The sequence below is a fragment of the Sceloporus undulatus genome, chromosome 1 (assembly GCF_019175285.1).
Source record: "Sceloporus undulatus isolate JIND9_A2432 ecotype Alabama chromosome 1, SceUnd_v1.1, whole genome shotgun sequence".
Taxonomy (NCBI): domain Eukaryota; kingdom Metazoa; phylum Chordata; class Lepidosauria; order Squamata; family Phrynosomatidae; genus Sceloporus; species Sceloporus undulatus.
Window position 1 is genome coordinate 233013102 of NC_056522.1, and position 15501 is coordinate 233028602.

A 15501-nucleotide genomic window follows, 5' to 3' on the forward strand; every position below is an offset into this window, starting at 1 on the left:
ACAGTTATTAATGCCTAAATGCCCTTTTAATTAAAAAAAATTAATCATATTTCTGTAACTCAAAAACTTGATGAAACAGATGCCAGCTAAAGTATCTACAGCAGATAGAATGTGGATTTACATTTTTATTTCTTTATATACAGTATTTTCTTTCCCTAGAGCTGTCTCTGGAAAGATAGCTAACTGTGGTCCTGAAACAAACTAGTTCCTTCACTTAGGATACTCATATTCTGCTCAGAGATTTATTCCTTATAACCTTTCACCCACAGAATCTCCTAAGCCAAGTTTATACATCTTTGATATGAGCTGCTGATACTGAAATGAGTCTTGTGACAAAGGCTGTATTTCCTTGCTGAAATCCCAAATATCCTTGCTGGTGCATTCAAGGAAAGTTACAGTTCTAGTTCAAAATAAAATGATCACTGGTAGTAGGTAACCCTTTAGGATTGAGTTGCCCTCTGGAAACAGTAAACCTAATCTTATCCTGACAACTTAAGGCAGTATGTAGAGACTAAGCAATAGTAGCAGAATGGTATCATGAGAGTGCCTTTTGGGGAATGGAATAGCAATGACTATAAAAAGAGGTATCATCTTACCAGCTACATTATTATTTACTTTTTGTATGCAATAGTATCCCAGATTAAATTTAAATTTACCCTTAAGCATTTTGCTTAAAAAGATTATGAGTTGGGCCTTTTACAATGTGTGTGTCTTAATCACCCAGACAGAGGTTAACTGTGCAGCTTTCACTCTGATTAATTTTGTGGTAATTATTAATTCTAGTTGAACATGTGTTCTTTTCTAATGAGCATAGAAATATATATATATATATATATATATATATATATATATATGCATGCCACAACACTTGAAGAGCCAGTACTTCTTAAGTGTTCACTATTTTTTGAACATGTAACCAGCATTAAACAAGTTCAGAACATTTGATCTAACTAGGGTCTATAGAGAATAGCAATACCCAGTAAGCACTGGATCAGAGGAAAGGCCCACTTATGGAATGGTAACTGGTTAAAGAACAGAAAGCACAGAATTACTTTTCAGTATCAATACTGTGAATAATTTAATTCCATTTTAATATGCCCTTTTTGTAAGTTTTTAGCTGTGTTGTTCTTTTAAAAATTCTAATCTGGCATGAGTTCCAATTTTAAGAAAACCGGGGTATAAATAAATAAATGGGACTGCTAGTTTTTATCTTCTTAATAAATGATTTTAGGTTGGGGTGCAAATGAGGTGCAAAGATTTGCTGATGATACCAAATTGTTGATGCTTGTTAGAACAAGAACCAAACGACAATAAATAGGTTCAAAAATATTTCTCCAAACTGAATATTGCATAGCTGAGGAAAATGCAACAAGGGGTAGGTAATCAAAATTGTCAAAGAACTTCCATATTAGGAGTTACCCTGTGAAAACAGTTACAGCATCTGCAACTCCTTAGCATAGATAAAGGGGAATAATGGGTAAGTGTGATGCAAGTGGCATCTGAGCTGCAATAATATGCAGTTTGACACTGCTTTAACTGCCATGGGTCAGTATTATGGAATCCTGCGATTTGGAGTTTGTGACACCAGAGCTCTCTGACAGAAGGTTTAATATCTCACAAAATAAATCCCAAAATTCCTTAGTATTGAGCCAATACAGTTAAGGTGATGTCAAACAGTATTATTTCTGCAGCCAAAGATATATAAAATTATACATGATATGTGGAAATTTGGTAAGGATACCTTTTTTCAAATACACAGTAGTAAAAAACAGCCATGCAATAAACTGAATAATTCAGGGAAGAGGGGGGAAACAGAGTACTTTTTCGTACATCTAAACTGTGGAGGTAACTGTCACAACCTGTAGCAGCCACCTCAAACGGAGATTAGACAAATTGATTCATGATATGGTTAGTATTGTTCATAGTGGGACTTTTCATTCCTCCAGTAGCAATGGCTGGCTGACAACTGTGGGATGTTGGCCTAAATACATTTGCTAGTCCAACCAGTATAAACCCATTGAATCAATGGGATTTGCATAAATGTCAATTTACCATTCAGCAATTGATTCAATGGGATTTACATCAATCAATGGGATTTGCATAATTGTTGACTTATCATTTAGGAAGTCATTCAGTGTGCCCACTCTAACTGGAACTAACACTTGGATTTAGGCCAATGCTCCGACAGATCATTGGCTTAGATAGGTCTAGATGAATCCACCCCAGCTCTTCTTATATTCTTATGTTCATATTCTAAACCAGTATTATGCATTCTGATTCTCAGTAGTTCTCTAGAATCACAAACACCCACCCCAGCTTTAAAGTCTGAGATACTTTTAACTAGAAATAAAAGGGATCTGTGTGCAAAACAGATGTGCCACTAAGATAGAGTCCTTTTCTTTTCTCAAAAGTTCTTTCTTCAAGATGTCCTTCAAGATTTTTGAGTTTCACCAAATTACATTGTATTTTCTTAGAATCCTGTTGCCAAATGAGAACACTGGACAGTGGAATAGGAACCTTCCCTCTCCCTGACTCAGGAAACCGATCAACTGGAAGACATGTTTCTAAACAAGAACTGGATTTCGAAACTCAAGTTTTCACATCACCTGGACACACTTTTCCTCAGGTTCCTTCTGAGAAGGCCAAAACCCTTGAGCGCGAAGTGCCTTCAACAGCTAATAAGAACCAGGGATCTCTGGAGAGCATAATATCTCATTCAGCATCTGATCCTACCATGACAGCTAAAGGATTACGGCCTGTTCTGAGCCGCCTCCCAAAACCAGCTTTTGCAGGTAAAAATGACAGTTATGCTGCAAATTAGGTTCTTTGTGCTCTGTTGTCTGTTTCCCTTAGCAGAGACCTTTAGTAATGACATTGCATAAAAGACATGTGAAATGCACAGCTGCAAAGATTCTTCAAAGTTACTCTAGAAGGTTAACAAGCTAGTGACCACACTGACGTTGAAATCCTGTTACATGAAATACTAATCTGTCATTTTATAAAGTCTGCTCTGTGACACACCAAATCTCTAAATAGCTCTCAGATAACATCAAGGCCAAGCCAGGACAGGTTTATCTTGAGACTAAAAACAAACCTAAGTACTAAAAATGTTAAAACCTGGCTTACAAAATTTCTCATACACACACATTCGCCCCTCATAACTCGCAGATCCAAGATCCACGCCCTTGAATATCTGCAGAGGGGTGATCTCTGCTGTCTTCAATGGTGCGCACACCTGGGCTGCCGCAGCACAGGCCCATGCCCCATTCAAGCCTATGGGAGTTGAATATGCACAAGCCTCCATTTTGTGTGTGTGTGTGTGTGTGTGTGTGTGTGGAACAGATTCCCCCATGAAAACGGAAGGCCAACCGTATGTATGCACACACACAAATGCACACAACTCAACAATACAATTATTTTATTAATAGAATTTTGGAGTCTGATCTATTGGGCCATCACCAAGTAGATTTTGGTATAGCATGGATTTTTTTTTGGGGGGGGGGTCCAGAGATATGTACATACTTCCACACTGAATGAATGGCTTAAGTCCCAAATGGTCCCCATCAATAGAATGGAAAAAGGACAACTCTGATCAGATTGACTGCAATCAGCCATTCATGCTGCGTATTTATTTATTTATTTTATTTGTTTATTGGATTAACATCCTGCCTTTCTCCCAAAATGAGATCCATAATAATAAGTTTCATCATATCAGGAGAACTCTTGCAGTGGATAAATGACTTGTCAAATATAGTTTTTCAAATGCCCTTTTTAATTTATGATAAAATGAAGGTGATTTATGGATATGTTTCATATGATATGTATATATATTGGGTTAACTTAAGAAATGGATGATATAACAAAGACAAGGCAAGAGCATGTGTGCAGAGAGATATTAACAACTGATATGGCAGGAATATGATCTTCAGACATCATCCAGGGTACACATACTTATATAATATTAGTATAGTGAATTCTCCTTTAGGTGAACAACATTTACGTTAGAGGCAATTGCTGATGTCTTGAAGCGAACATAAAGCTTGATAAATGCTAAGTCTTTGACAAATATGAATACCACACAAAAGTAGATCAGTATACAAGCAGCATAAAATGGTGAGATGCAGCAAGGGAACATGTGCTCTTATATATAAAACATGTAAATCAATAACTCAACATGAAATAAAAGTAGTACACTACAGCCCAGGTTCCTCAGTTTGTTACTCTTATTAGACCTCATATAAATATATAGATATATAAGTATATAGATATATAGATGTAGATATATAAATATGAGTGAGACCTTAAAACAGATCCTAATGCGCAATATTATTCATTTCTGCAATTATTTTTGAAGAGTAGGTTTGAAAATATAAATGTCTCTAAAATGAATGTTTGTAACTGTGGCATGTGCTTTCACTATTGTTCGACTTTCATTATAATTGCATTATAGGTCATAGCAAATAATGGGGATGGCACGTCTACATCTTCTCTTGCCTTTCTGAGCAACAACAGAGATCAGGTTAAGGAGATACTATCACGCTCATGATCTCAAGTACTTTACACAGGCCATGGTCATGTCTACAAGAATAGCCTGACTGAAGGACACAAAACCTGAAGTAGTTTCTGAATGGATTGCAGGCTTTAAACAGATCATGTTTTAGGAGTTAGAGACAAGTTTATGATAACACTGCCTGCAGAGAATTCTCACTCTGTGCCTTTCTCCCAGTTCTCCATTCCCTTGGCTTTTTGAATTAGCAGAAATCATTTTTATCCCTATGGAAGATTAATACCAAGAATTCTCTTCCTGAAGCTGCTATATGTGGTTAATAAGCTTAGGGCTACATCACATGTTGTGCAGTGGATTTCTGTTCATGCAACAGAACCTACCCATCCACTGCAAACAGACATAACAATTGAATTTCACCATTAGAAATGAAAAGATGGCGAGAATACTGACATCTCATTTCCTTGCCTTTCCACTTTTACAAAGCTAGCACTATAGCATCTGTTACTGGCCAGTCTGATTGTCGGGCCACGCCCACTGGATGTGTGGCTGTGTTACAGTTTTGATGAATAGGTTGATAATTACCCCTCATTTGGTGGGCTCAGAATGAGTAGATGAGTCTATAAAATTGTTTTAGGAAAGAAAAAATATAGGAAGAAATGGGGAAACATAAAATTGTAAAGTAATAATTTTAAGAAAATAAGCACCAAAATATTGAAAGAACTCTTGGTTTTCTTAACAAATTGTAAATACTGGGTCTCACTTTCCTACCAGTCAGATAAAAAGCATGAAGACCTGAAATTAGGAATTAGATAAAACCAACATTGCTGTTTCAATATGCCAAGTAAGAAAAAGCACTTCTACAGTGTAGGAATTGTGCAGTTTGACACGGCTTTAACTGCTGTGGCTCCATCCTACAGGACCCTGGGATTTGTAATTTGGTGAGGCATCAGCATTCTTTGGCAGAGAAGGCTAAAGAAAGGTATTTCTTTAGCAGAGAAGGCTAAATAAAAGTTTAACAAGGGTTAAACTACAAATCTCAGCATTCCATAGGATGGATTTATAGCACTTAAAGTGGTTTCAAACTGCATTATTTCTACAGTGTAGATTCACCCTTAGATTTAGGTCAGTATAGGATAACTATCTATAATAGTAATAAATGGCTATATGACGATTAAATGAAGCCATAGTTTCATGAGTTATGATCTTTAATAAATTATTTCAAATTACATTGCAAATTTTATAAGATAATATACTATCCTGCAATGAGTGTTTTGTTGGAAATCACTAAAGTTATACATGTAGTCAAACCAAGACTGTGCCAATTATAATCCCAAAGTCAAGCAGTTATAATAAGACTAGATCACTTTGAATCCCAGACCAGTTTACTGCTATAGTCCAATTTACTTCCATAATCCATGCAAACATAGCTTCTGAGGTCATCAAAGCCTACCTGTGTGGTTATCTCATACCCACTTCTATTACAGGACCAGAGAAAATTCATCTACTTTTTAAATGAGGTTAACAAGAATGAGAATGATGTGGATCTTCTAAGAGTCTGACATTCCACCTTAACTGAAAATCAGGCATTCCAAGTAACTTATACAGCTGAAAAAAATGGGTAGGCTACGTCAGTGTGTTCACAGTGTATAATTATGTAGTAAAATTACCTCCACCTTCACTGACATTTCACTGAAGTTTTTTGCAAGACTACCAAATAATGTTTTCTTAATGTGTCAATATTTAAATTGAGCAAAGAAGTAAATAGGGTACATTAAAGATTCTTGGGAGTTTATGAGAAGTCTTCTAATTAAACATGTTGGAATTTAGTTGATTTAGCAATATTCCCAACGCAATTTTGCAGTGGTTATAATGGAATGCAAACAGACATTGCACGCTTCATTGGAAGCTCTCCTGCTCATTTCAGATCAAAGCTGAAGAAAAGATATTTTTAATTCACTTTTTTTAAAAAAAATAAGCAAATTGTTAATTAATAGCACAACTGAGGGAGATTCAGAAGAGAATCTTAGTTATAGATTATGTGCTACATGCTTGGATAGCCACATGTGTGACCTCAATTCAGCACCGTGCTATAGAGTAGACTCCGTGATTAAACACTGTCATTATAACAAATTGAATAGAAACTGCAAGCACTGAATTGCTTCATAAGAAGTCAGTAGCAGTAAGATTGTCCTGATCTTAATGCTAATATTCACTGCACCAGCCTTCTAGGGTTTGTTTCTTAATTAAATTGTCTTGAAGGGATGCAAAAAAGAGTATAGAGCAAATTGGGAGGTCATATTTTTTCACTCTCAAACTTTATCATCTGACCCATCTTCCTCCCTCCTCCCTCCATCTCTGTCTCATGTTCTATATCCCCCTCTATTTCTCTCTCTCACACACTCCTACAACATCAAAATCCTGTGAATTTATTCTTGTTCTTCATGGTGCTAGTTCAAAGAATAAAGAAACGAATTGGCTGAGACCATGTGCTAAGATATTTTTTTTTCAAATCTTTCAGCTTAAACAGTTTGCCCTTTTCCTCTCAATTAGAAGAACCAGCCCTATCTCTTTCTTCCTATTCTACCAAACTAACACATTAGGAACTGAAAGGAAGTGTTGGAAATCAAAAGAAAGGGTTCAGAGCAATTCATATTAAAAAAAAAAAAGAAAAAAGAAAAATATGGCTTAACAACTTGGTGCTCATAAAAGTACAACTATCTGGTTTCACCAACAACACTCTGAAGGTTAATTACACACCATTGCAAACCAAGCCTACTGAAATTATAGTTGACCATCTCAGTATACACATAAATTGCATGAATGTGGTTCATCATCTTTCCTTTATGACTGTAGACAAAATATGATGGCACATAAGGCAAATCTGATAGAGTTTTATAAATATCTTCTGTAATATTTAGTGATATCCTTTTATACATTTTACTCATACCACTGTTCCCTGTGTACTGCCCTTTTCCTTCACTGCTTTGTTCATTCATCTATCCATCTGCTACTTTTCCTCTGTTTTACTCATTTAACGATTTAAAATATTTCGTTCTTAAAGCAAAATGGTCTTGGTTTCAGTGCAACGTATTCAGTGTGGATAAGTGAAAGAACCTGACTCTTACATGGAGATGAAATAAAGCACTGTTTTTCATATACTGCAGTTCAAAAAAGAAATTTACTTCTGTCTGTTATCCAGGAATAATGAGCCCTGTGAAAAAAAGCAGACCAGAGGAGAATTCTGTGACTTCCACATCATTAGAAAATTCAGAAAAAGAAAGAGGTAGCAACAAGATGTTTCCAGACTGTAGCAAAAAAGCTACTAAAGCCAAGGTACAAATGAAAAAGAGATGTGGGAAGAAATCATTAGTTGTTTATTTTCCACGTTTATATATCCTGCCTAGAATGGTTGTTAGTTTCCTGCTGTAATCCTCACAAGAATCCTGGGAAATAGTTTACATTGGGGAAGAGCCATACCTTGATGGCAGAGCATGAGTTTTGTATCCAAAAAGCTCTAGGATCAATCCTTGGCATCTGCAGTTATGGCTGGGAAGGACACATATGGCCTCCCCTTGGGGGGGGGGGGAGGACCGTGTGTGTGTGTGGTCATATAAAGGGAGCCCTGGTGGTGCAGTGGTTAAATGCCAGTACTTTAGCCACAAGGTTGTGATTCATTCCTAGAGGAGGGCTCCAAGGTCAATTCAGCCTTATATCATTACGTAGGTCGGTAAAATGAGTACCCAGCATGTTGGGGGCAATTGGTTTACATGTTGTAAACCACTTAGAGACTGCTTAGTCTCTGATGAAGTGGTACAGAAATATAAATGATGCAAAAACATTTTTTGTAAGAAAAACGTTTTCTCATGGGTCCTCCAGGGACCAAAAACATTTTTTCATTTTGTTTTAAATTGCCTTGAAATGCTCCAGTGTCCACTGGGAGAATGGCGTACATTGCCTCCACATTTTGAAGATACCATGGGCCAATTTGGCCTTGATCTAAAACATAATGAATATGCCCCAATCCCCCTTAGAGGTTTTTCAAAACCCAAAAATGTTTGGGTTTTGTTGTTTGCTTGTTTTTGTTTGATTTTTTGCAGCAGCAGGTGTGGCCCACCAAGGTCTCCTAAAGGCAAATGCTGCCCTCTAGCTTTCTACAGTTGCCCACTGTTCAGATATTACAGTTGGCCTACCCCTTCCATGGGCTTGCCTTCCGCAGACTTGAGCTCACACGGAAGGCAAGATCCACAGCACACCATAACTTATAGGATTTGAGCATACACTCAATTCCTCTTACGCAAGGTGGTCCGGAACGGATCCCCCATGTAAAAGGCAGGCCAAGTGCAATAGCAAGTTCATACTGTCTGAGATAGATAGATATTCCAACTAGGTGTAAGGAAGCTTTGTGTATTTCAAATGTTTATGTCAGTGTGAGTGGCCCAAATCCACTCAATGAAGCTCATGCTTTTATGTTCTCCTTTGGTAATGTCTGGTACTCCCTAACATTTCACTGCTCGTGGTATACTAAACATTTTAACTCAGTTCTCCTTCGATAATATCTAGTGTTCACTTAACAGTTCACCAAACTTGATGGAGTAACCCAGATCTCCTTGGACAAAATCTGGTACAACCTAACACTTCAAACATTTCTACCCTGTTCTCCTTGCACTGAATCAATTGCTCTCTGATTCTTCACCCTATTTTGTATATTACATTTTCAACTTTGGACTTAGTGATAAAGTAACTAAATTGCAACTCAGCTAAGCTTGAGAAGATTTCTTTAGAAAATGGATATTAACAGATTGTGCCCAGACAATGCTAGCTGAAGGATGAAATCTTATTTTCAGAGATTTGTTATATTTGATTGAATAATCAATGTTAAATTGAGACAATGTAATGAATAGTGTGAAAGCTAGCATGGAGTGGCGGTTTGAGCATTGGACTAGGATTCCAGAGACCAGGGTTCAGATCCTTGCTTGGCCATGAAAACCCACTGGGTGACCTCAGGCAGGTTACATTTCTCTCTGCCTCAGAGGAAAGCAGAGGAAATTTGGTCCCTCTGGACCAAATCTTACCAGGAAACGCCCATTATAGGTTGGTATTACGATCACTATAAGTTGGAAACAACTTGAAGGCACACAACAATAATAAATATGATCAGTCTGAAAGAGACAAAATGGTTTTCCTATTGTAAATTATTTGGATTTATTGAAAAGTTTTCTCTTCTGAGACACCTATTTGTTTTTTGCTTTTGTTGGTACATTTTACAGGACAGGGCACTGAGAGTGTGCACTTACTCTGCTAGCAGTAGCAGTGACACTGAGACAGAGCTGGAATATGAAACAAGTGATTTTGGAACTGGAGGGGAAAAGTTGGTGGATTTAATGAACAATAAACAAGGTAATTTACCATTTGTACACAGGGATTTGTAGACCTCCTCACCTCTGTCATGGCAGCTGTTGATTGCAGTTTGTTTGTGCTGTACCTTTTTTTCCTCATCTCTTTTCAAATCTAATTTTCCATTATGTGCTTTTGATTGTATATATACATCAGTTCTTGTCTTTCACACCCTGTTTACCATGAGTAACCAAATACAATATTTTAAAAATCATACATATAACTAAAAATACAAAAACAAAAGAACAACAACAACAATAACAAAAACCAACCACAGCTCACCTTCAGTTGAACAATTAAGGTGTTGTTTTGGTAGTGCACCTATTGGGTATCTATGTTTTATGTAAAACTGCATATTTTGCTAGCTTGAAATAACCTAGTGACTATCGACGTATAGTGGGCCCTTAGTGTCCACTGGGATTTGGTTCCAGGACCCTCTGTGGATATCAAAATCCATGGATGCTCAAGTTTCCTTAAATACAATGGTATAGTGAAATAGTGAAATGGCAAAATCAAGGTTTGCTTTCTGGATTATTTTTAATATTTCCAAGCCATAGATAGTTGAATCTGTGGATGCAGAATTCATGGAGACAGAGGACAGACTGCAGTTTTTTCATCTCCACATTACTGTGGCAAGCTCACACTTCTACAGTCAAAGCTGTGTCAAACTCTCCCTTATGCTTATAACCAGTGGTGACTTCCACTTTTGTTGAGAGGAGTATCTGTCTGGGTTTTGGTTTGACTAAAGGAACTATCCAGGGTGCTGAACTTCATCCCTAAAACGGTTTCAGTGCCTCACATACCTCCTTTGATGTCTAGACTAAAAACCAGAAAGGGTTCGTTGCCGCACTGATGTGGACGCTACCAGCTGCTACTCCAAATAGCCTTTTCCCCATCCCCATTTGTCTAGATAAACCCACATCTTGCCTGTCACTGAAAGTTGGAGGCAAAAATCTAAATGTGATAGTTTGGTGGATTTCTCCTTCTAAATATAAGTGATGGGCCTACAATTTTAAAATGCAGGTTTGTTATTTTTATTCATTGACTGCAAAGTCTAGATTAAAATACAGGCAGTACATGTTCACTGCAGAAAACCACCCCAGAGCACAGGATGAATTTTTGATTCAGGGCCAAAATAGTTACTGATATGTTATTTTCCTATTTTTAGATGGTAATTTACATGCCTTGAATATCCAGGTGTAACTCACGTAATTCATCTACAAAAACATGGAATTTTTTCTCTAAGCAACATACCCAGTGAATCATGATGGCTCCACATGATCTAAGTCCTAAAGAGCATGGACAGCAATCTAAGGGTTCAGCTATAGCAGTTCAGATGTAGTTGTTGACAACGTGGTAGCTGAAGTTATGCTGAAACAAGCCAACAAGCACTGAAACAAGACAAGAGCACACAGAACTATATGTGCATTGGCACCTGGACAGGGTGACCACATGTCCTAACTCCAAAGGAGGACAAGAAACTGCCAAGTGTAGGACATTCAAGAAAAAATGTAGGACATTAAAAATAAAAGCTAAAAGGACTAATATAAACATAAATTTATTTCATATGGTTGATTACAATATATTGTATTTTATTATAATAATTTAATTAATAATTTATTTTATTTATATACCGCTATTCCAGAGATCATAGCAGTGAACAGCAAGTAAGCTAATTTGCAAGTAAGCTAATTAGCCCCCAACAGTCTGGGTACTCATTTTAGCGACCTCGGAAGGATGCAAGCCTGAGTCGAGCTTGGGCCCTTTTGCTGGTCTTGAACTCGCAACCTTGTGGTTTCGAGTAAATGGCTGCAGTACAGGCATTTAACCACTGCGCCACCAGGGCTCCTCAGCCATATTTTTCTGATGAACCTATCTTCAGTAAAAGCCCTTGTTGGCTTGTGGTATACTTATAGAACTCTGAGTGAGACAAATGCTTAAAATTGTACTTTACTAGCAACAAACTCTTGACTGAAATTACATTTAAATTAAAGGGGAAAACCTCCTTTCAACATTTGCATTGTGTCCTCAAGCAGCCCACTGTCTAAAATATTTGCTGCCCTTTTCACCTCTGAGAAACAAACACGCCCTGAGCTCTGGGTGTGAGTTTTGATTGCTGCTTCTCCTAGGAAAAAAGAACTTCAGAAGGATCCATCCTGTTCCCCTATTTACAAAAGGGATAGGCTGCTAGGTAGATAAATTTCTCAAAGGGGAACAGCGACATGGTGTCACTCAATGTGTTTCTTAGTCATGCTCAAAATGGAGGACATTTCGGAATTCCTTCTGAAAGCGTGTACTGGAAAAAGGAGGACATCACCTTGATGCTGGTTGAGGTATCTAAAAGTCCATGCTTTCACTGCATATGACAATCATCTGTCACTTCAGATGTGAACCGTGATTTTCCACACCAGTTATTAATATTGGCCTTTATATATCCAAAGCAATGACAAAAGACACTGACATGTGACTGATGACAATTGGAGGGGAGGGGGGGGGAATCGATCACAATCACTTTCCCACAGTGAACCTTTTCCTCCAACTGGGAAATGTTCATACAAAACTGCAGATTGCATTGGGTATTTATCATTCACTGTGTTGCATTATTTGTTCACAGCTTATAACCCCCAAAATTCTTGTGTTGCCTAGGTACCACTAAATTACATATTTGAGACTAAACTGATGTGTAGATTGCAGAATACACTACCAGAAGTGGATTTGAGCCAAAGAGGACTATTGGGGGGGGGGGGGGAATAAGGGACAATTATTTTACTGTACAATTAAATAAAACACTCTCTTTCTGACAATGACTTAATTAAGGACTCCTGAAATTTTTCTAGAATCAATATTCTGATATGAAATAACTTTTTCATTATAGAAATAGCAACATATTTGTAGTGCCCCAAGGCACTACAGATAATCTCATTTTCAGCATGCAAGGTGATCAACAATTGTAGAGTTGGATGAGTGCCTGTGTTCAGTGATCCTTCAATCAAGGGCTTTTTATCCTCAAAAGGCTTTCCTTTTGGTATGATATTGCGATGTCAGGATCAATTCATTAACAAGGGCAACAACATTTAAACTGCTTTTGAGTATCTGAAGTGCTTCACACACACTACAGTGGGCCCCTGTTATACGCTGGGGTTTGGTTCCAAGATCCCCCGTGGATAACAAAATCCATGGAAGCTCAAGTCCCATTAAGTATAATGACATAGCAAAATGGTGTCCCTTATAAAAAATGGAAAATCAAGGTTTGATATTTGAAATTTATACTTTTTTTGAACATTTTCAAACCGTGGATGTATAAAAAATCCATGTATAAGAAGGGCTGACTGTATTTTGTAATCCCTATAACACTCCACAACCACCTTATAATATAGGCTAATGCTATCATCCTACTATTGCAGATGACAAAAGAGTTTTAAGAAAAAGTAGCTTGCCTAAGTCAAAGTGTGCAAGACAAAGAGATTATTAACTTTTTCACATGAGAACCTATGTGCTTCCATCCCAAAAATGGTTAAAGTGCTGGCATCCCAGAAAAGCAAGCCAATTTGCTAATGGTTATCACACACAGGGCACAACAAGGGGTTAAAAGCACATTACTTAGGGTCCAGTGCAAATTTGGCTATCAAACGAGTGAGGACAAATCTCCATTGCTAGCTTAGAAATACCTTTTCTGTGCATGCTCCAAACTGTCATTTCCACAAGTGTATACAAGCACAAGTGCACAAAAACACAAGTCTGTAATTCCCTGCCCAGGAGACAAAACACAAACTCTTACTTGGGGAGGAAATGATCAGTGTCCCAGAAGCTGTTTCAGAGGAAGGCAGGTTGAGGTTTCCCTTTGCAAACTCCCTTAAAACCACACACACACACACACGAGAAAGAAAGAGGAGGGGGCTGCTCCATAAACCTGCCTGATTCCAGCAAGGGCTAATACTCTCAGATGCCCTCCTTTTCCAGGACATGTCCTCCATTTCTCTTCAGGAGGAATTCCAAAACATCCTCTCCTTCTGCCTTCTCTCACCAGCTGCTCCCTTAATTAGAGGTTGCAGGACAAAGGAGAGAAAGAGGGGAGTGTGTGGCTGTGTCCCTTTAAGAAGAAAGCATTCTCTCTCCCCCATGGATCAGCAAGGGGCCCTGGGAAATCTGGGAACAGGAGGCATCTGAAGGCTTGGTTTTCAGATGGCTGTTATTACGTGAAGAGAGTGAATTCACAAATGAAGTGGAAATGCAAATACGGTAGTTTTGCGAATTTGCTTTTTCCCTGATTCACCTCACTTTCTGTCTGGAGTCTGTCCTGATTGTGTGCAGCATCATGTGAAAAGCGGCTGTGAACTTGTCCCTAATGCCCTGGATGACCCTGCATTGGGACCACTTTAACCTTCCAATTTTCCCCTTGTGAAAAAGTCTTTATACTTACTGTTCTGTCTCAGGCCAGAACAAGAAAGATGTTATTTCTTCCAAAAGCTCCATAATGCTTGAAGGTTTGTACATACTTCAGAGATTGTGTCTGGGAATTTTTATATGAAGGTGGCACACTGTGGTGCTTCTGGTTTTGAATAACAACCCCCATCAACCCTGACCACAGGCCATGTTGGCTAAGGCTGATAGAACTCAACCAACCTCTGGTGGGTTATAGGCTGGTCAGCCCTACTTTCAGTATACATTTTACAGTGAATATAAGTAAGGGTCAGTTGAGAATTTGTTACATTGACAATCAACTATGTAAATTCCCCTGCTTGAATTCTTCTGAGCAGAAACAAGGCAGGCACCATCTGCTGTAAGCTGACCATGCCTTAATTGTTCATGCACCCCTGGATCACTCACTTCCCTCTCCTACTCCCTCGCCTTCTTAGCAGAAAAATAAAACAAAAGAAAAAAGCTTTACTATGAAAAAGAAGAAATTGGAGGGGGAAATGGAGGGATAGAATCATAGAATCATAGAGTTGGAAGAGACCACAAGGGCCATCCAGTCCAACCCCCTGCCATGCAGGGAAAGGTGGCAGAAAGTGCTCTGTGAGTCTTCCCAAATGTTCCAGCTGAACACAGAAAAATGCCCAGGCATTTTCAGGGTAATCAGAAGGGTGAATGTCCAGACCTAATACAAATTAATTCGTTATTTTTTTTAAAAAATGTCTCCTGTTTTGCACTGTGGATTTGTTCTCTTCCTTGTCCCAGTTTAACCTGTAGAAGTTCTAAATTAATATTACAATTGGTACATGTGCCAAAAGCCATGGTTTTCAGTTTTGCCTCCCCCTCTCGCTTTCTGCACTGTGCCTACAAGCTTCCAGTCAAAGATGATAGTGCTTTGCTGTGTACTCATTGGAAGGACAGATGCTATTGCTGCTGCCGCTGGTCACTTACTTTCATGGCTGTACCTCGCTTTTATTCCATCAACCAGAGCGGAAGGTGAAAAATTAGGCCACTGGGCTATTTTCTTTCCTTTCTCTTTGTAGTTTCACTGCCACTCTGTAGTTGAAAGCAAAGAAAAAGCCAGAGAAAAGAAGAAGCAAAATAGCCCTCAAACCATTACTCCTCTTTTTGACTCTTTTTTAGATGGACAAAATTAAATTGAAGAATTGCTAATGGGATGATGACAA

The 15501-nt window shown here is 38.2% G+C and overlaps 1 protein-coding gene across 4 annotated transcripts in view; it reads left to right on the forward strand.

The window, feature by feature from the left end:
* NCKAP5 (NCK associated protein 5) overlaps positions 1-15501 on the forward strand; it is an 811098-nt gene that overhangs the window by 733150 nt on the left and 62447 nt on the right. For all 4 annotated transcript variants that reach the window (XM_042462965.1, XM_042462973.1, XM_042462983.1 and 1 more), the window contains 3 exons: positions 2475-2792; positions 7707-7840; positions 9775-9904. In XM_042462965.1, coding sequence (XP_042318899.1) covers positions 2475-2792; positions 7707-7840; positions 9775-9904 — 582 coding nt within the window. The remainder of the gene's footprint in view (positions 1-2474; positions 2793-7706; positions 7841-9774; positions 9905-15501) is intronic.